A 22322-nucleotide genomic window follows, 5' to 3' on the forward strand; every position below is an offset into this window, starting at 1 on the left:
CAGAAATATTGGAATGCATTGGTTTACTTGCTTAGCGATTTTTTTTTTTAATGTATACATTATTCAGCAACTGAGTTATGGGGGAAGCACTTCACTAGGTACTAGGGATATAAAGGTGAAAATAAATCATTCCTGCACTCGAGAAGCTTACATTATTGATATTTTCATGTAGGGATCTGAAAGTAACTATGAAGCTATTAAAGAAGGAGTCAACATTCGATATTTGGACTTGAAGCAAAACTGGTAAGCAATTAATTTGTCGTAAAGAACATAGAGAAGAGTTTGGAAAAAAATAAGTTGATGTTTATAATAAAATGATGAGCAATCTCACTGTCTGCTCTTTCTTTGGAGACAGGGTCTCACTCTATCACCCGGGCTGGAATACAGTGGCACCATGATAGCTCACTGCAGCCATGACCTCCTGGGCTGAAGTGATCCTTCTGCCTCAGCCTTCCAAGTAGCTGGTACTGCAAGCATGCGCCACCACACCTGGCTGATTTTTAAAATTTTTTTGTAGAGATAGGGTCTTACCATGTTGCCCAGGTTGGTCTTGAGAAACTCCTGGGCTCAAGCAACCCTCCTGCCTCAGCTTCCCAAAGTACTGCGATTACGGGTGTGAGCCACCGTGCCCAGCCTGTTCTTTTAGTGCGAGTCTTCTCATGCTATCTATTAAGCCTTACTGAATGGTTTTGCTCTTGTTTATCGAGTGATGTTAGTTCATTTGGGAAATTGAGGCATTTTTCAGCCTTAAATAGTATATTCTTACCTTGGTGTCTCATTCATTAGAGACAAAGCTTTTCTGCTCTTACAGCTAGAGCTTCTCTTCTTCACTGCCAAGAGATGCCTGAGACCCTGTCATTGCCCACTGCTGTGGCTGCCCCATGCTGTGATCTTTCTCTCATTGGAGGTATCAGGCACATGTTTCCCACCCTCTTTCTGTTGCTCAGGGAGCTTTAGGCCTATGTTTGTGGCTATGCTGAGTTAAGGATGGGATAAGGCTTTGTCTTGGTAGTACAAATTAGAACTTAATCATAGTTCATACTCAGAGTAAATTTCCTCTTAGAAACAGTGCTCTCTCTGAGTGGTGCATAGGATCCTAGTTTAGTCTGATAAAGCTAATTATCCCATGTTACTATTTAACTTTAATGCTCAAGGTCACCTGGAACTTAAAAACCATTAGTAACATTGCTCATAGTGAATCCAAATATATAACTAGTAATCCTTCAGATGACAACTTCTCAGAAGTTAAAGACTATTTTTTATGAGTTTTAGAGTAATTTTTACTGTTCTTGTTACACGTTTTGGGTTAGTAGAACAAATTCTACGTGTTCCTTGGAGGGATATTGCAGTTGTACCACTTTGGGTAATTTTTCTCTCTCTTGGACTGTTTAGACTATTATTAGTAGGCCCCTTTACAGTCTCTGAAAACCTTATAAAAGCTATCAAAGAGGTAAAAGTAATAGTACTTATTTAATTTCTGTAAGCGTTTTAATTAAATACAGTTTACCTGTTTTTGTCTTTACCAGACTTTTGGAAATGTAGGACTACTGCTAGGACAGCCCACTATGGGCATATAATACAGACATTTTTCTTTTTTCTTTTTATTTTTTTTTGAGAGTGAGTCTCACTCTGTCACCCAGGCTGGAGTACAATGGCATGGTCTTGGCTCACTGCAACCTTTGCCTCCCGGTTCAAGCGATTCTCCCACCTCAGCCTCCCAAGTAGCTGGGACTACAGGTGGGTGCCACCACTCCCGGCTAGTTTTTGTATTTTTAGTAGAGACAGGTTTTCACTATGTTGGCCAGGCTGGTCTTGAACTCCTGACCTCGTGATCTGCCCACCTCAGCCTCCCAAAGTAGTGGGATTACAGGTGTCAGCCACCACGCCTGGCCATGCAGACATTTTTCACATAGTTTTCTGAATTGGAGGCATGAGGTTGAGAATGAGAAGCATGCTTAGGAATTGCTATGCAGGGTCCACCCAGGGCTCCTCTGCCCCAGTGTTGTCATGCTGACCAGCAGGGTCCCTGTGAGGTGCAGCCCTTATCCTCCTGGACCTTCCTCTCCACCTGTACTCAAAATTATCCAGTTAGTACTCTATTATGTTCTTGAGGCCTCATGATCAGAACTGTACAGAGAATTTCTCATATGGGTCCGTTTATTTATTTTAAGAATAGTGTCTGTCTTCCTTATAGTCATTCACACCTACTGATTTGTTGTCCATTTGGGCAGAGCTACAATCTGGGCTTATAATTTCAGTGAGTAGCTGGGCTGGGTGGCTCACGCATATAATCCCAGCACTTTGGGAAGCCAAGACAGGAGGATTGCTTGAAGCTAGCAGTTCAAGATCACCTGGGCAACAAAACGAGACCCTATCTCCACGCAAATAAAAATAAAAAATTAGCTGGGCATGATGGTGTGTACCATAGTCCCAGCTATTCAGAAGGCTGAGGCGAGAGGATCACTTGAGCCCAGGAGATTGGGGCTGTAGTGAGCTATGATCCCACCACTGCGCTCTACCCTGGGCAACAGAGAAAGACCTTTTTTCTAAGACCAATAAAACAAAAATAAATAAATTATTTTACTAGATGATTACTAATACAAAGTTTAGATATCTTCATTTTAGATATAAAGTTTGGAATTTTTTTTAACCTTAACTTCATTACTTTGGATATACTCACATAAAAACTTAACTGGTAAAGCAGGAGAATCACTTGAGGCCAAGAATTCTAGGCCAGCCTGGCATTGTGGAGAGAGAGACACTGCCAACATGTTACAAGTTTGGGCCAATATTCTTTTTTTTAAAGTTGATTTTTTTTTTAATTTTTATTTCAATGGTTTTTGGGGTACAGGTGGTTTTTGGTTACATGGGTAAGTTCTTTAGTGGTGATTTCTGAAATTTTAGTGCACCTGTCACCTGAGCAGTGTACACTGTATCCAATATGTAGTCTTTTATACCTTACCCTCCTCCCACCCTTCCCCTTCAGGTCCCCAAAATCCATTATCATTCTTATGTCTTTGTGTCCTCATAGCTTAGCTCCCACTTATAGGTGAGAACATATGATATTTGGTTTTCCATTCCTGAGTTACTTCACTTAGAATAACGTGGACCAATATTCTTGAATTCCTTTCAAGAGTCCAAGCAGAAGTGATAAAGTTTGGGGAGCTGGGGGAAGAGAACCGTGAAGAAGGAAAATGAGCCGTGCTAGGATTCCTTGCTTTGAAGTGTCATGTCATTTAGTTACTTGCTTGGTTTCTTATTTTTAGTTGTCAGTAGAGGGTGCTTTGCCACCCTTTTGATATTTTTGAGACTTGAATGAAAGTTGCTAGTAATAGGACCGGGCGCAGTGGCTCGTGCCTATAATCCCAGCACTTTGGGAGGCTGAGGTGGGCGGATCACCTGAGGTCAGGACTTTGAGACCAGCCTGACCAACATGGAAAAACCCCATCTCTACTAAAAATACAAAAATTAGCCAGGTGTGGTGGCGCATGCCTGTAATCCCAGCCACTCGGGAGGCTGAGGCAGGAGAATTGCTTGAACCCAGGAGGCGGAGATTGCAGTGAGCCGAGATCACGCCCCGGCACTGCAGCCTGGGCAACAAGAGCGAAACTCCGCCTCAAAAAAAAAAAAAAAAAATGTTGCTAGTAGTAGTATTGGATGTTTTAGAAGAGCTAAAATAGGAACCATTTAATTTATTGGGAGCAACAAGTTTGCTAGACTTAAGGAACAAATAAGCTTTAAGATGCAAAATGGTTTGTTTTTACATATATAGCAGTTTGAAATTTCTATAACCAATGGCTAAAAAGCATTTTAAATATATATGTATATTTTTAAACATTAGAGACAGGGTTGCCCTGTGTGGTCTTGAACTACTGGGCTCAAGTGATCCTCCTGCTTCAGCCTCTCCCAAAGTGCTTGGATTAAACACATAAGCCACTATGCCTGGCCTAAAATTATTTTTATTTTTTTTTGAGTTAGAGTCACACTGTTGCCCGGGCTGGAGTGCAGTGGTATGAGCTTGGCTCACTGCAATCTCTGCATCGCAGGTTCAAGTGATTCTCATGCCTCAGCCTCCCGAGTACCTGAGATTACAGGCACACGCCACCATGCTGGGCTAACTTTTGTATTTTAGTAGAGATGGGATTTTGCCATGTTGGCCAGGCTGGTCTCGAATTCCTGGCCTGAAGTGATATGCCCACCTCGGCCTCCCAAAGTGCTGGGGTTACAGGTGTGAAACACCACACCTGGCCTTTTAAATTTATTTTAGAGATATATGGTCTCACAGTGTTGCCTAGGCTGGTCTTGAACTCTTGGGCTCAAATGATCCTCCTATCTCAGCTTCCCAAAGTGTTGGGATTACAGGTGTGAGCCATCGTGCCTGGAGGTAAAATTTTTTAAAAAATATTTTTCCTCTGGACAAAAGCAAGTAAGCTTTAAATAACTGAGTACATCAGGGATTGGCAAACCTTTTCTGTAAAGGGCCAAAAGTAACTGTTTTAGGCTTTGGCGGCCATGTAGTCTTTACTGCAACTACTCTATTTCACCAATGGTATCATGAAACATCCCTAGAAAATACATAAATAAATGCGTATGGTTGCCTTCCAACAAAACTTCATTTATAAAAACTGGTTTGAGATCAGTTTCACTGGAGGGCTGTACTTTGCCAATCCCTGGATCAGATGGTTGTTTTGATCTTTTTTTAAAGTCAGATTTATTGAGCTATAATTTATATAGAGTAAAACTTACCCTCTTTAGTTTATAATTCCACAAGTTTTTTTTTTCTTTTTTTTTTTAAGATGGGGTGTCACTCTATCGCCCAGGCTGGAGTGCAGTGGTGCGATCTCAGCTCACTGCAACCTCCACCTCCCGGGTTCAAGAGTTCTTCTGCCTCAGCCTCCCAAGTAGCTGGGACAACAGGCATGTGCCACCATGCCTGACTAATTTTTATAGAGATGGTTTTGCCACGTTGGCCAGGCTGGTCTTGAACTCCTGATCTGAGGTTATCTGCCCACCTTGGCCTCCCAAAGTGCTGGGATTACAGACGTGAGCCACCGCACCTGGCCCTAATTCTACAAATTTTGACAGATACACAGTTTAGTCATTTAACCGTAACAATCAATACAGAACAGTTTTATAACCCCCCAAATTCCCTTGTGCTTTCTGTAATCGACCCCTCCATCCTCTAGCCCCTGGAGATCACTGATGTGGTTTCTGTCCCTATAGTTTTGCCTTTTGCTTAATGCCATAGAAATGGAACATACAGTGTAAAGCCTTTTGAGTCTGGTTTCTGTCACTTAGCATAATACACTTCAAATTCATTCAGTAATTTTTTATTTTTTTTTTACTACTGAATAGTGTTCTTTTGTATGGATATACCACAGATTGTTTATCTATTCAGCACTTGGAAGACATTGGGTTGTTTTCAGTTTTAGGCAATTATGAATAAAGCCACTACAGTCATTTGTACACAGGTTTTTGTGTGAACACAGTTATTGGTTTTCTGTTTCTGTTTTTAAATTTTCTCTTGGATAGGTGTCCATGAATGGGATTGCTAGGTTATATGGAAGCATATGGTTAATTTTATAGGAAACTCCTAAGTTGTTTTTCAGAGAGGCTTTACATCTTCCTTTTTTATTGATTAGTGATGGGCTGGTGATTTTGGCAGCAGCATGGCACTCAGCAGACAATCCATGTCTCATCTATTACTCTCTGATAACAATAGAAGATAATGGTTGCCAAATGTCAGATGCAGTTACTGTAGAAGTCACTCAATATAATCCACCTTTTCAGGTAAGATTTATATTGGTTAAATTACAAAGCAATAATATGTTGAGTATTTTTCTAACCATTTCAGGGTCTTATTTATTTATTGACAGAGTTTTGCTCTGTCACCCAGGCTGGAGTGCAGTGGCTTGATCTCAGCTCACTGCAACCTCTGTCTCCCCTTCCAGGTTCAAGTGGTTCTCCTGCCTCAGCCTCCCGAGTGGCTGGGACTGTAGGCACGTGCCACCATGCCCAGCTAATTTTTATATTTTTAGCAGAGACAGGGTTTCACCATGTTGGCCAGGCTGGTCTCGAACTCCTGACCTCAAGTGATTCCCCCAGCTTGGCCTCCCAAAGTATTGGGATTACAGGTGTGAGCCACCTTGCGTGGCCCATTTCAGGGTCAAATTTCTTGACAGATTTCATCTGCAGGGCTTGGAAATATTTTAAAATAGCTTGTTTCTAGACATTGTTGCATTTTCTTTGCCATCTCAGGCTTGTTCTTTTGCTTAGTTTTGACTAAAGAAAAATGAGAATGGAAGCAACTAGCAGAAAGCAGTTTGTTTCTTCTGCTCTAGATCTTTGGAGGGATTGTCATGTCTGTATTTAGGTAGAAAGAAGGTATTGATTAATTCCAGGGTGAAAGTAAGGAAGAAACCAAGCTGGGCATGATGAGTACATGCCTCTAGTCCCAGCTACTCAAAAGGCCGAGGCAGGAAGATCACTTGAGCCCAGGAGTTTGAGGCTGTTGTGTACCATATTCACACCTGTGAATAACCACTGCATTCCAGCTTAGGCAACATAATGAGACCCCATCCTAAAAAAAGAAGAAAAAGAAAAAGGAAGGAAGAAAACTGGTAGGAATTAGGGTTTGGTTTAGAGCCTTGTATACTATAGAAAAATCCTCCTTTTTACTCAAAGGAAGATTATATTTGTATTCAGCAGTGTTCTGTAGTCATCAAAGTTCTTGTAAACGACTGGAAGACAGGCTTTCTAATTTTAAGTTCATTAATAGCAATTAAACGTGTTTAATAACTGGTATTCATGAGGAAGAACCTGAACATCTATAAATTCATTTTATTTACTCTTACATAGTATCTAATTCTGTTAAATCCTTGTTTGTTTATTTTTTGAAGAGATAAAGTCTTGCTGTGTTGCTTGGACTGGAGTGCAGTGATATTCACAGGTCCATCAGAGTGCACAGTAGCCTCCAACTCCTGGTCTCAAGCAGTCCTCTCAGGTAGCTGGGATTACAGGTGTGCACCACCGTTCCTGGCTTAAATTCTTACTTTTTTTTTTTTTTTAATCCTTACTCTTAACATGACTTGTTTAATTGAATCCTGTAAGAAAATCTTTTGATTTGTTCTTTTATGCCAAACAGAAATGAACTTTATCATGTGTTCTGATTATGCAGTGTGGAACACATGCTCAGTGTTAGAAAAAATTTCAGCCAGGGCAGAAGACTATAAAGAGAATTTGAGGATTAAAAAACAATTCTAGGACCTCGCATTTAATGTTTCTGTAAAATTACTTCTTTAATAACAGCTTATCATTTTTAGCATATTCTAATTTTATTTAATGAGATTTATTTTTATTTCTCCCTCTGATTTTATATGTAAACAAATCAACTAAGTTTTCTTGTCATTAATATCTTGGCAGTAAGGTAAGAACAAAAATGTTTGTTTATCAGGGAATATTTATAAAAAATTGCCAATTCTTAATATAATGAATTTTAGTGCTTTCATTTTCTCCTTTGAATTTATCATAGGCTTCTAGTTATAGTCATCATCATGGAAATGTTTTCAAAATTTGTTAATTTTGGAAATTAACAAATTAGGCCAGGTGCGGTGGCTCACGCCTGTAATCCCAGCACTTTGGGAGGCTGAGGTGGGTGGATCACCTGAGGTCAGGAGTTCAAGACCAGCCTGGCCAACATGGTGAAACCCCATCTCTACTAAAGATACAAAAAAATTAGCCGGGCATGGTAGCATGCACCTGTAATCCCAGCTACTTAGGAGGCTGAGGCAGGAGAATTGTTTGAGCCTGGGAAGCAGAGGTTGCAGTGAGCCAAGATTGCACCACTACCCTCCAGCCTGGGCAACAGAGTGGGACTCTGTCTCAAAAAAAAAAAAAAAAAATTAAAAAAAATAAGCAAATTATAAGCAAGTCAACAAAATATGTGTCTAATTGATGTTTATAAACTTACTCTGTCATGTTTTGTTAATCATCTCATGGGTAGTGTTCAGATTTTTACAAAGAGAATTGGTGAATTATTTTTATGAAATAATGTACAAAAATGAAGTTAAAAAACCATACAAACAAATATTTTTGTTTTACTTCTTGTTAAATGTAATCTTAAATTTAACTTTCAGTCTGAAGACCTGATTTTGTGTCGGTTGACGGTCCCAAACTTTTCAAACCAGACTGCCTATCTGTATAACGAAAGTGCTGTCTATGTGTGCTCCACAGGAACTGGGAAATTTTCTCTTCCCCAGGAGAAAATTGTCTTTAATGCACAAGGTACAGTAGCAGTTTTAGAAAGCATGATTGAGCTCATTAGTCATTCTGAGTGCTTTTTTTCTCTTTCCCTGAGTGTCACTTCAAGCATGCTGCTTTCAAATGTTTCTGAGACATTTCATACCACAACTACAGCAGCTGAAGCCATAACCCTACTAAGAAACCAAAAGGGTACTAGAATTTCCAAACTATTATATTTACAGGCAAAGATAGTAACATTTGTTCCAGGAGAAGATGCCAAGAAGCAAAAAACTATTGCCAAGAGAAGTAATTGCTTATTCCTAGTTAGTAAAAGTGACATATTCTGAGTTGATGCTTTAACTTTTCCACACCCCTAGATAAGAAGAGCCTCAGGTGCTGGACTTATGCAGGGGGGCTGGTCAGGATTGAAGAAAAACCAAGCAGATACTTAGCTGAAGGGGTTGGGCAGAGGACAGAGTGCAGGTAGGCAACAGCATGGAACCCAGGTTTTCTAGTCCCAGCACAAGAACCTTGACAGAGGGTGGGTAGGATGTTACTAAGGTGCCAGGTAGGCTTAGACCTTTTTTTTTTTTTTTTTTTTCCCAGTCCCCATTGACTGATGTGGTAAGTTAAAGTCAGAATTAAGAGAACTCCACAGGATTGAAAAAGCTCTTCTTCTGAGTTTTGCAGAAGGAATAATTTTCTTTTTTGGCTTACTAGACTGACTGCTGTCTGGCAAGGCTAGTTTTTATTGTCCTTAAAGCTGAAAGACACAGAGCCTGCTTCTTCAGATAGCAACCGCTTCTTAGCATTTGATTCTGGGATGTAAAGGATGAGTTCGAAGTAGGACTAATGTTGTAAAGGAAAAAATGTGCTTAATATATCATCAAGATGATTTTCTGCTTAGGGTGGTAGCTTTTACATAGCATTTTGTTGTTATTGTTAGATGTATTTGACTCTGTTTTCCTTTCTTTTAGGAGATAGTGTTTTAGGTGCTGGTGCCTGTGGTGGTGTTCCTATCATTTTTTCTAGAAACAGTGGACTGGTGTCTATTACTTCAAGGGAAACTGTGTCTATATTGGCAGAAGACCTGGAAGGGTCCTTAGCATCTTCAGTTGCTGGACCAAACAGTGAGGTAATGTGATTCGATAAGAATTTGAAGTTTTTATGTTATTTATTTTTTAGAGATAATGTCTCACGCTGTCACCCAGGCTAGAGTGCAGTGGCACAGTCATAGTTCATTGCAGCCCCAAACTCCTGGCCTCAAGCAATCCTCCTGCCTCAGACTTCCCAGTAGGTGCCTGGCTAATTTTTTGTTTTTTGGTTTGGTTTGGTTTTTGAGACAGAGTCTCACTCTGTTGCCCAGGCTAGAGTGCAGTGGCATAATCATAGCTCACTGCAGCCTCACCTCAACCTCCCGGGATCAAGCAGTCCTCCCCTCTTAACTTCCTAAATAGCTGGGACTACAGACATGCGCCATCTCACCTGGCTAGTTTTTTATTTTTTGTAGAGACAGGATCTCCTTATGTTGCCTAGGCTGGTCTCAAACTCCTGGGCTCAAGAATCCTCCCGCCTCGGCCTCCCAAAGTGCTGGGATTACTGGCGTGGAGCCACCATGCCCAGCCTAATTTTTAGTTTTATCAGATTATTTTATACAAATGGTCTCAAAACCGAGACAGTTTTCAAAGACGTAATGATGCAGACATTAGTTCTTTTTATCTTCCTCATCCCCTCTGTCCTCTTTGCCTGGAGCAACTACATTTAAGCCTTTTAGTGATTTATTCTGGTATTTTTCTCCATATATCTAAGTAATGTACATATATTCCTGTCTCCTGATTCATCTGTTGATTTTCTACTACAGAAAATGAGGTTTTGGGTTACCTTATACTCCTTCCTCTGCCTTTATCATTCTAACATAAATCTTTTTCATTGTAATGACCATGTGAATATTGTTTATGGTTTGCTGAGCCCAAGTACTGATTACATGTCCTTTATTATAGAACTTTGTGTGACTCTTGGAGTGTATAATGACCTCGTTTTGTATTTTCTCACTTTCCTTTCATATGTGACTTAACGTTTTTACACACTCCAGGAGTTCTGTAGAGTGCCCCTCAATGTAGTTTTTCCCAAAGTCAAGTCTCCAGAAACCTTCCATCTGCACAGCTGCCATCCTAGAACTTGCCTTTTCCATTGTCCTCAAATCCTCAGGACCTGTCCTCTGCACCATGCATAGGTGGCCTCATCTCCTGTCAGCGGGGCCATTTCCCATTCCTTCTGCTTTCTATCTTCCTTTGTTGTAGTTAGTATCACAGATATTTCCAAGGAGCTTGCATTTCTGTTTCTTTTTATTCTGGGATGATTTTTTGAGAGGAATAGCCAGGTAAAAATTACCAATTTTATTCTGTTGTCTTGAAACCTGAAATATCCTATCCATAAGATTTTTATCATTCTTTTACAGAAGACTAAAAATAATTAATACTGTTTGGGGTAATTTCCATTTGAGTAGTGTATGAAATATATAGACTACCTCTGTAATTCAAATTAAAGTGATTAAGTGTAGTTTTAAAGGAAAGAAACAATTTTTAACTTTTTTTTCTTTTCACAAAAGGGATTAATACCTTGTATTTTGTATTTTGTAATTATACAAAATTATACAAAGTACAAAATACCTTGTATTTTGTAATTAATACGATTACAAAAAAGGATTAATATCTATTTTGTAATTGTATGGTTATTATAATACTGTTATGCATTCTGAAGCAATTTTATAGTATTCCATTTCTTTAAAATTTTTCTAAACCGTTGTTTAAATTTGTAATCAACCATTATGCTTAGGTAGTATACACTGTGATGAGTCGTGTAAGAGCAAACCTATAAAAAGATTCTGTTAATTATGATGAAATGTCCAAATTATTTTACTTACAACATAATCCCTGAATTACCTGTACCTTTTCTGTATGACTTTGGTTGATCATTTGATGCTATTTATAGTGTTTCAATAAGTATATGAATGATTGGTATGGACCAAGCTTGTCCAACCCACAACCCATGGGCTGCATGCGGCCCAGGATGGCTTTGAATGCAGCCCAACACAAATTCGTAAACTTGCTTGAAACATAAATTTTTTTTTTTAACTCATCAGCTATCATTAATGTTAGTGTATTTTATGTGTGGGCCAAGACGATTCTTCCAGTGTGGCCCAAGGAAGCCAAAAGATTGGACACCCCTGGTACAGACAATATGGCAAACAGCTCGTGTATATGCGGAGTTGCTATCATAGGATGGGTGCAGTTTTTAGTCCAATAATTAAGAATATTCAGATGCCTTTACCTCTAAACTATACTTTTTTATTTTGCAGAGTATGATTTTTGAGACCACTACAAAGAATGAAACTATAGCCCAGGAAGATAAAATCAAGTTGCTGAAAGCTGCCTTTCTGCAATACTGCAGGTATAACATGTTTTTTAAATTATGGATTATTTTATGTGTGAGGATATGTTTTACTGACATGTGCTACTTATTGACTGGTGGGAGCAAGTTGGAGGAATGATGCTATCAAGAGGAGAATGTTTTTTTGAGCTTTAGCACTTTAATAAACTGTTCTTCTGAACTTAGTAGCCATGGGAGGGTTCCAGCTAGCTAGGCTAGGGAAAAAAACGTGGGCTCTAACATACTCTCTCCACTTCATGAAAAACAATGTACCATTAAAAATGGTGATCATGAAGACATCTTGCAAGGGTCTTTTATGTATAACGTTAAGGTGCAAATAAGTTGCTTACGAAGTTTTTTTTTTTTTTTTTTGAGACACTCTGTCGCCCAGGCTAGAGTGCAGTGGCGCGATCTTGGCTCACTGCAAACTCTGCCTCCCGGGTTCAAGCGATTCTCCTGCCTCAGCCTCCCAAGTAGCTGGGACTGCAGGCGTGTACCACTACACCTAGCTAATTTTTTTATTTTTAGTAGAGATGGAGTTTCACCATGTTGGCCAGGCTAGTCTCAAACTCCTGATTTTAGGCTGACTCCTAAAGTGCTGGGATTACAGGTGTGAGCCACCACTTCCAGCCGCATGCAAAGTTTTATTGGTAATATTAAAGAATTATGGCCTGGTGTGGTGGCTCACACCTGTAATTCCAGCACTTTGGGAGGCTGAGGCAGAAGGATCTCTTGAGCCCGGAAGTTCGAGACCAGTCTGGACAACATAGACCTCATCTCTACAAAGAAAAATTTTAAAAATAATTAGCCGGGCATGGTGATGCACGCCTGTAGTCCCGGCTACTCAGAGGCTGAGTTGGGAGGATCATATGAGCCCGGGAGGCCAAGTCTACTGTGAGCCATAATCACACCACTGCATTCTAGCCTGAGTGACAGATCAAGACCCTGTCTCAAAAAAAGCAAAAGAATTAGACCTGGCCTATTAGTTGAGTTTTGCTTTAGGCAAAATCACCACAAACCTTAGTGACTCATTTAACATAGCTGACAATTCTGCAGTTTGACTGTTGGGGCTGGACTCGGGGCAGTTTTACTGTTCGGAGTAGGCTCACTCATTTTGGTCTGCAGCTGGGCTGGCTGCTCTTCACTGTACTCACATTTCTGGGCCATTGGCTGGCCAGCTCGCTCTCTACTTCCTGTGATGTCTCCTCAACTAGCAGGCTGCCCTGGGCTTATTCATGTATCACAGGGTTCTAGAGTGGCAAGAGAACAAGTGTCAGTGCACACTCTTTAAGTCTTTGCTTGGATGGCGTTTGCTAGTGTCCTGTTGGCCAGAGCAAGTCCAGCTGTAGTGAGAGCGTGCCTAAGCAGATGCGCGTATGGGGTGGGGAGTGATTGTCCTCGCTTGGTCACACTTGCTGCTCTAATACTTTTCTGGGTTTAAGGCAAATGCAGATTTCAGTTTATCTTAGACATGTATTCTGCTCATGTATTCTGGTACTTTCCTTAAAAGGTATGGCAAATTCACATTTGAATAAATATTCAGGAAAATGGTGATCCAGCCCCCCTGCTCTGCCCCTTGTTAGCTGTGGGAAACTTTGGACAGATGCTGAACATTTCTGCCATTGTGTTTCTGTTTCTTCCTTTTCGAAGTATTGAGTGGGGTGGGAGTTAGCATGGCTAAAGGATCATTAGTTTATCGTCAGATCTTTGTTTTGAAGGAATATGCTGAGTGTACTACCTTCATTTCCCCCAGTTCTGAGCCCATGGTTCCATAATCCCACTCATACTGGTGTCTGATGCATAGCGGCTCACTCACAGAGACAACAGATTCCAAAGTGCTTTTACAGTTCTAACATTCTGTACCTCGTGATCTACTGAGCTTAGTTTGTCACCAGAAGGGGGCACCATTAGGCAAGTTTTTTGTTTCCGTTTAAAATTATATTCTTTTAATCTTGTTCTTTTACATGGTTCAATCTTCAAAAATCTCAGTTGAAGTGCTGTGTTTTTATCTTTCACAAGTTTATCCTGTAATTAAAATTCTGTCACATTTGTGGCATCTCAAAATGTAAATGAAATGCAGCAAGTGACCAGTCATTAGATTTGTTTCCTGTGGCTGCCATAACAAATCACCACAAGCCAGGAGCTTCAAACAACACAAGTGTCTTCTCTCACAGTTCTGGAGGCCAGAAGTCTGAGAGCGAGGCATGAGCAGGGCCCTCCCTCTGAAGGCTCTGGGAAAGGATCTGTCTTCACCTCTCTCAGCTCCGGGTGGCTGCTAGCAATCCTTGGCTCGTAGATGTGTCACTCCAGTTTCTGCCTCCATTGTCACGTAGCTGTCCTCACATTCACATGGCCTTTTTTTTTTTTTTTTTTTTTTTTTTGAGACAGAGTCTCACTCTGTCATCCAGGCCAGAGTGCAGTGGTGTGATCTCGGCTCACTGCAACCTCTGCCTCCCTGGTTCAAGCAATTCTTCTGCCTCAGCCTCCCAAGCAGCAGGTGCACACTGCCATGCCCGGCTAATTTTTTGAATTTTTAGTAGAGACGAGGTTTCACCATGTTGGCCAGGCTGGGCTCAAACTCCTGGACTCAAGATCCACCCACCACAGCCTCCCAGAGTGCTGGGATTACAGGTGTGAGCCACCGTGCCCAGCCCACGTGGCCTTCTTATAAGGACATCAGTCATTGGATTTAGACTTATCATAATTTAACAAATTGTATCTGCAAAAACCTTATTTCCAAATAAGGTTGCATTTTGAGGCACTGGGTAGATATGAATTTGTGGGAGACACTATTCAACCTGGTGTAGTCATCTTAAGATGTTTTACAGGGGAAAATTATTAGGCACAAGAAGGGACCCCTGATCTAAGTCCTGAGCAAGCAGTACCCTCAGGAACAGTGTCATGGGCCCTGTAGCACAGCTGTGCTGAACTCATCCTGCCCAGCATGGGTGAAGTACTATGGACTTAATAAGGGATGATTTCTGGGGTAGTGTCAGCTAGCTCTCTTAAAGATGTAGACTCCTTACAAACAGAATTGTGGTGCCTTTAAAGCAGGATTTCTCAACCCCATTAACATTGTCATTTGAGGCCGGGTGTGGTGGTTCACACCTGTAATCCCAGTACTTTGGAGGCCGAGGCAGGCAGATCATTTGAGATCAGGACTTCGAGACCAGCCTGACCAACATGGTGAAACCTTGTCTCTACTTAAAAAAAACAAAACAAAACAAAATTAGCCGGGTGTGGTGGCACATGCCTGTAATCTCAGCTACTCAGGAGACTGAGGCAGGAGAATCGCTTGAACCCAGGTGGCGGAGGTTGCAGTGAGCCGAGATCCCGCCACTGCACTCCAGCGGTGCATTATAAGCTGTTTAACAGCATCACCAGCCACTTCCTGCTAGATGCCATTAGCACCCTTTCCCCCAACTTGTGATGCCCAAAGTTATCGTCAGACATTGCCAGATGGCCCCTGGGGTCACAATTGGTAGATAACACTTTTAAGTGTGACTATCTGTTTAATCTTTTGCTAAAGTAATATTACTGTTTTTATAGCATCATTTCTTTGAAATTGATTTTTATGTTATTTTGGTTTTCATTTTATTTAGCCCAAAAAACACTAAATCTTTCGTTCATGAGAGTTTTGGGGAACTTTTTCTGTAATTTTTTATTAAATCTTGCCATAGTCACCTTTGTATTTTCATAACCTGTAGCGTGACTGGGTCACCAGCTTCACCCTGGCCTTTCACGCTTTCAAGAGTTTTTCTGCGTTTCTCCAGTCAGCTGTGTCTCCTGTTCTACCAAGGGACCATGACAGCCCTTTTCCAGTCTCCTCCCACTTCCCTCAGACTTAGCAGAGGACTTAACTTCCTACTTCACAGAGATCACAGAAGCCCTTGATAAGAGCTCCCTGTACCTCCTAGCTTACTAGCTATGAGTGTATCTGGATCCCAAATCCTGTTCCTCTTTCTCTCCCAATGAAGTAGGAAGTGTACTCTTCTTCCTATCAGAGACTGCTCTTTGTTTTGAAGGCCACTTTCTCCTGCTTCACTTAAGACTACATCCTTTCAGTTCTCCCTTTCCTCTGTCCTTTGACCTTTCTTGTGCTGGCTCCTTCTCATCAGCAATTAATCATATTTAGTCTGCCATTTGTAAAAAGACCAGTCTTTGACTTTGCGTCCTTTGAGTTACCACCTTATCTGTTTGTTCCTGTTGATGGCTAAACCACCTGAAAGGATGTTTACATTCTCTGTTGTCGACCACATTCCCTCTCTGTCTACTGCCTCGGTGATCTTTTCTCCTCCTTGGCTTCATTTGCTGAAGAAACAGATGTACCATGACCCGGGCCATTATGTGAAAATGGAGAGTGTCCAGCAGCAGTACATATTTCATAGGCACTTGAGTTTCAACGTATCCAAAACCGAGCTTATCTTCTCCAAAGCTTATTCTTCCATCCCTACCCCCTGCTCCAGTGACAAGCACTACCATCTCTTCAGTTCAAAGCAACAACAGAGGAGTCATTCTTACACAGTTGTTCCCCCTTACCCACAGGGGGATATGTCTTAAGACCCCCAGTGGATACCTGAAATTGCATATAGTACTGAATCATATATATACGTTTTTCCTATACGTACCTATGATGAAGTTTAATTTATAAATTGGGCATCCTAAGAGATTAAGAACAATAGTAATAAAACAACCGTAACAATATACAATTGACCTTTGAACAACACGGCTTTGAACTGTGTGGGTCTACATAATATGCAGGCTGTTTTCAACCAAATGCGGATCAAAAATTCACAGCATGTTTTCAACCAAATGTGGATCAGAAATTCACTTGCTTATACAGAAGGTCGCCTTTTTGTATGCTGGAGCTCCACAGAGCCAGCTGCAGGACTTGAATATGGGTGGATTTTGGTGTATGTTGGGGGTCCTGTAACTAATCCCCTGTGTATACTGAGAGATGACTGTACTGTAATATGTGAGTGTGGTTGGTCTCTCTCTCTCTCTCTGTCTCTGTCATCTGTTTTCAGACTGCAGTTGACTGCAGGTAACTGTGACTGTGGGAAGTGAAACCATGAATAAGAGGGGACTACTGTACATCAGATCCAGCAGTAACCTAACTGGATTTTTCTCTTTCCTGTCTTTTCCTTTCTGCAGTAACCTCCTAACTGGATTTTTCTCTTGTCTGATCTGACATCTGATCCCCTCTCCATATGATAGAGCAATCTTTTGGGACACTGGAACAGACTGTGACACTCCTTTACAGTGCCTGTCCATTGTCCTTGGTATTAGGTTCAAACCCCATAACATGGTTTACAAGACCGTGTCCTCTAATTCTGTGATTCATCCCTTCTCAGTATCCCTCATTTCTTCATGTGTGCCATAGTTAATCCCCTGGTGGGTTCATTGACACCCTAGTTGTCCCCTAATCTCTCTAAGTTAGAAGAGTCTGCTGCTTTTTATGGGCTTACCCTTCCTTTAATTGGTTATCCTGCAAGTTTTTTCCAAACTCTTGCTCCCTGGGTGATCTCAGCCTCTCCCGTAGCCTCAGTTCTCTCCTGAGATAGAGGCTTACTTGCGGACGGATGTGGATGTATGTTCTGTGTGCAGCTGTATACCCCTCCCCCAGTTCTCCCCAGCCTTCCATGACCTCCTCTTTACCTGTTAGGAAGTTTTCCCTGTCTCTCTCGGTGTTTATCACCTGTGTCATTGCTTGCTCAATTGTCTGGACTATTTTTAAGTCTTTTTATCTTTCTGTGTCCAGAGCCGAGCATGTTCTAAGTATTCAATGTGTATTTATTGAATTAATGAATGGATAATAGTTTTCTCCCTTTTAATTAAATAAATTTTATTAAAAGTAACTTTGAGCCAAAACCTATAAATGGTTTTTAGGTTACATTTAACTTCACAATTAACTTAAATTTTTTTTTTTTATTTTTATGGGTACATAGTAGGTGTATACATTTGTGGGGTACATGAGATATTTTCATACGGGCATACAATGCGTAATAATCACATCAGGGTAAATGGGATATCCGTCATCTCAAGCATTCATCTTTTTTGTATGTTGTGAACATTCTAATTATGCTCTTAGTTACTTTAAAATGTACACTAAATTATTGAACATGTAAAGTTTGTTACATGTCTTTCGTGCCTGACTTATTTCACTTAACATGTCCTCCAGTTCCATCCCTACTGTTGCGAATGACAGGATCGCATTCTTTTTTTTGGCTGAATAGTAGTCCATAATTAATTTTTTCTTGGTGAGTTTTGAAAATATTTTGCCTCCCTTAATACTTGTGTTTTCCAATTTTATTTCAGAAAAGATTTAGGTCATGCTCAAATGGTGGTTGATGAGCTCTTTTCCTCTCACTCTGATTTGGATTCTGATTCTGAACTAGACAGGGCAGTTACCCAAATCAGTGTAGACCTGATGGATGACTACCCAGCATCTGACCCACGGTGGGCTGAGTCTGTCCCTGAGGGTAAGAATGTTTCAATTATGGAACGGTGTGTTTTGAACATATTCTGGTTTCTTTATTAGAAGCATCTCTTAAAGCATATTTTTTAGCTTCTCAAACAATTTAATATTAATTCAATATTTTTTTAAATATTGTGACCTTCCCTTTTTTTTTTTTTTTTTGAGACAGAGCCTTGCTCTGTCACCCAGGCTGGAGTGCAGTGGCGCGATCTTGGCTCACTGCAAGCTCCACCTCCCAGGTTCACGCCATTCTCCTGCCTCAGCCTCCCGAGTAGCTGGGACTACAGGTGCCCGCCACCACGGCTGGCTAATTTTTTTGTATTTTTGGTAGAGGCGGGGTTTCACTGTGTTAGCCAGGTTGGTCTTGATCTCCTGACCTTGTGATCCACCCACCTTGGCCTCCCAAAGTGCTGGGATTACAGGTGTGAGCCACCAGGCCCGGCCAGGTAACCTTCCTTATAGTATGTTTTGAAAAAGGGTCAGAACAGGTCTAGATAACAGAATGGAAACTAAAGGAACATTGGAGCAAATCCTAATTGTTCTATCCAAGGCAGATTAATTAGCCTTACTTAGCTTTCCTGGCTTTTATTTCTAAAAGAAAATTGGTAGCATAGGTAGACAGTTGGCACTTACCTGCCCCCCATCCCAGTTTTTTTTTTTTTTTTTTTTTTTGGAAACAGGGTCTCCCTTACTTTGTCACCCAGACTGGAATGCAGTGGCACGATCTCAGCTAACTGCAACCTCCACCTCCTGGGTTCAAGTGATCCTCCCACCTCAGCCTCCTGAGTAGCTGAGATTGCAGGTGTGCACCACCACGCCCAGCTAATTTTTGTATTTTTAGTAGAGATGTAGTTTTACCATGTTGGCCAGGCTGGTCTCGAACTCCTGACCTCAGGTGGTCCACCCGCTTTGATCTCCCAAAGTGCTGGGATTTCAGGTGTAAGCCACCACACCCAGCCTACTTACCCCCAAATTAAATGATAATTTTGGCATAATCAGTATATTTGACTAATAGAAATGATCCATTCCCCTAAGAGCAGCAGTGATCAAATGTCAATATGTAGAAGTGGACAAGACATGTCTAGCTGCCTGTCCCAGGTGACTGCCCCTCTTACTCTTACTTCCACCTCAGAAACTCGAGGGGAACTCTGGGGTCCCCAGATACCAGGGAACTGTCTCAAACATGTTTCTCTCCCTAATTATCCTACTTCTTAGCAAGTTCACTAAGCTCCATTAGAGATTTAGGAAGAAAACCTCAGAGCTCATCTCCTTTCTTTGACTGTTTTTGTTGGCACTGTCAAGCTTAAATTGTTACAAATGATTAAACTAAAAACGTATTTTGCATTTTGAATAAATACAGTATGAATTGTATCAAACCTCCAAAATTTACTCTTAAAATTTTAAAACTCCTGAGTAACGTTATAAACAACTGTATTGTAAGGTTGATATTTTTCTTTTGTATAGACTTTTTTTTTTTTTTTTTCCCTTTTCTTTTTTGAGACCGAGTCTCGCTCTGTCGCCAGGCTGGAATGCAGTGGCGCAATCTCGGCTCACTGCAACTTCCACTTCCCCGGGTTCAAGCAATTCTCTTGCCTCAGCCTCCTGAGTAGCTGGGACTACAGGCACGCGCCACCACGCTCAGCTAATTTTTGTATTTTTAGTAGAGATCGGGTTTCACCATGTTTGCCAGGATGGTCTCGATCTCTTGACCTCGTGATCTGCCCACCTCGACCTCCCAAAGTGCTCAGATTACAGGTGTGAGCCACCGTGCCTAGCCTTAGCTTTTTATTTTAATAGCAGTTAGCCACTGATATTAAAATAGTATAGTTGTAAAACCACTATGTTCTAAGTTTTATCACTGTGTTTTAACAGAAGCACCTGGGTTCAGCAATACGTCACTGATTATCCTTCACCAGCTAGAAGACAAGATGAAAGCTCACTCTTTTCTTATGGACTTTATTCATCAAGTAAGAGCGCAGGGTGCTGGGCACAGGGCTCTGCCTTTGGCAGTCTCTCCAACACAGTGGGAAGTCCCTTCTCTCTATTTTGAGGTGTTTCATTGGGTGGGGCATGACTGGTGTTTTCCATTGTCTCTGCTGATTTAAAAGTCCGTAATTCCAGGGCTGTGTACAAGCCTGTTAATCCAGGTATAAGAAGCAGGACTTCATTCAGATTTCCTGTGTGCGTTTGTGTAAGAACTTAAGTTTTCATGAGTCGATTTTGTATTTGACAGATTTTTATGTATGACTTTTAATTTTGAGGTGCCATTAGAATCAAATCCTCATTGAAAGTATTCCTTTTCTTTTTTTGGGTAAAGGTTATCCTCATATATATTGTGCCTAAATTAGAAAATGTTTTGCTACTGGACAGAATTGTTACATAAATTCACTCATTCTTGTCTCGTCAATAAAAGTGGCTTGCAGACATACTACGTAGCCAAATGAATGAATTTCAACCTGCTTGGGGTTTTGTTTGTTTGTTTTATTTATTTATTTATTTATTGAGACAGGGCACTCTGTTGCCCAGTCTGGAGTGTAGTGGCACAGTCTTGGCTCACTGCAACCTTGACCTCCTAGGCTCAAGCAGTCCTCTCACAGCCTCCTGGGTAGCTGGGACTACAGGTTTGTGCCACCATGCCCATATAATTTTTTTTCAGTTTTTGTAGAGACAGAGTCTACTACGTTGCCCAGGCTGGTCTCGAACTCCTGGGCTCAAGAAATCACTGCATTTCAGCCTCCCAAGGTGCTGAGGTTACAGGCATGAGCTACCAGGCCCAGTCTCTTCCCTGATTGTTTTTCAAACTCAGTAGTGCCTACTCACTACCACACCCGGCTAATTTTTTATGTTAAGGAGATTCTAGTGAGTGCTGTCCAATCCATTGCTTTCTGTGATCATGGGAGTGTTCTCCTAGTGTGATGTCTAGTGGGACAGCTGCTGGCCACATGTGACCTGAACAATTGAAATGTGACTAGCAACTGAAGAACTGAATTTTAACTTACTTAAATAGCCACTGTGGACAGTGGCTACCTTATTGGACAGTGCAGCACTAGATAATTTCAGAAATGACTTGATTGTTCCTAATCCCACATTCTTTTTCAATTTTGTGCATGGCTTATCTCCTGTCTACTCTTTTATTTTCTTGGCAAGAAAACTCCAATCGTTCATTGAGTCTCTCTTTTTTTGTTGTTGTTATTTTAGGTGGGATATGGATTAATGAGGAAAAAACACATTTTCTCCCGATATGGTCATTTAATTAGCCAAGTGTATCAGTTAACTATTACTGCCGTATAAACCACCCCAAAACACAGTGGCTTAAAACAATTCTGTGGGTTAATCAGGCAGTTCTTCTGTTGGTTTCACCCGGAATCACTCGACCTGCATTTAGGATGCACTAAGCTGGAGGGTCTGCAAGCCTCTTCCCGCTTTCTGGCAGTTGGTTCCAACTGTCAACAGAGGCTATGTGGTTCTCCTCCATTTAGTCGCTCATCCTGCTCTGGGCTGGACTGGCTTCCTGTGGTCTTAGCAGATGAACATAGAAGCTGTAGGCTTCTTAAGGGCTCATCTCAGATGTCACATAATGTTACTTCCAGTAAAGTGACATTGGTCAAAGCAAGTCACAAGGACAGCTGGGATGAAAAATTAAAGAATTTATTATACCTCTTTTTTTGTATGTGTGTGACAGGGTTTCACTCCCATCGCCCAGGCTGGAGTACAGTGGCGCAATCTCAGCTCACAGCAACCTTTGCTTCCTGGGCTCAAGTGATTCTCCTGCCCCAGCCTCCCCAGTAGCTGGGACTACAGGCATATGGTGCTGAACCTGGCTAATTTTGTGTATTTTTTGTGGAGAACGGGTTTTGCCATGTTGCCCAGGCTAGTTTCGAACTCCTAAGCTCAAGTGATCGCCTGCCTCTGCCTCCCAAAGTGCTGAGATTACAGGTGTGAGCCACTGTGCCCAGTGTGATTGTACCTCTCGATGGGAAGAGTGGCAAAGTCATTCTCATTGGAAGAGGATATGCATACTGGGCCGGCAGGACCTTACCCTGACCTGATTTGCCACACTAAAAGCATGGATTTATCAGAGGCCCGAAAGCCATGAGAGCATGAGCACTCTTGTCTCAGCCTTCCTGGGTTCCAGAGAACCCTCACGAAGTTCCACGGCTGCTGGTAGCAGTAT

General features: G+C 41.3%; 1 protein-coding gene across 3 annotated transcripts in view; it reads left to right on the forward strand.

Moving 5' to 3' along the window:
• Nucleotides 1-22322, forward strand: part of NUP133 (nucleoporin 133) — a 67283-nt gene that overhangs the window by 12669 nt on the left and 32292 nt on the right. For all 3 annotated transcript variants that reach the window (XR_010149870.1, XM_003308807.7, XM_054659941.2), the window contains exons 8-14: nt 173-243; nt 5643-5790; nt 8136-8283; nt 9219-9376; nt 11600-11691; nt 17989-18152; nt 20021-20115. Coding sequence is in view for 2 of the 3 variants with exons in the window: in XM_003308807.7 (XP_003308855.3) it covers nt 173-243; nt 5643-5790; nt 8136-8283; nt 9219-9376; nt 11600-11691; nt 17989-18152; nt 20021-20115 (876 nt within the window). In the remaining variant the exon portion in view is untranslated. The remainder of the gene's footprint in view (nt 1-172; nt 244-5642; nt 5791-8135; nt 8284-9218; nt 9377-11599; nt 11692-17988; nt 18153-20020; nt 20116-22322) is intronic.

Source organism: Pan troglodytes, chromosome 1 (assembly GCF_028858775.2).
Source record: "Pan troglodytes isolate AG18354 chromosome 1, NHGRI_mPanTro3-v2.0_pri, whole genome shotgun sequence".
In the NCBI taxonomy this organism is placed as follows: Eukaryota; Metazoa; Chordata; class Mammalia; order Primates; family Hominidae; genus Pan; species Pan troglodytes.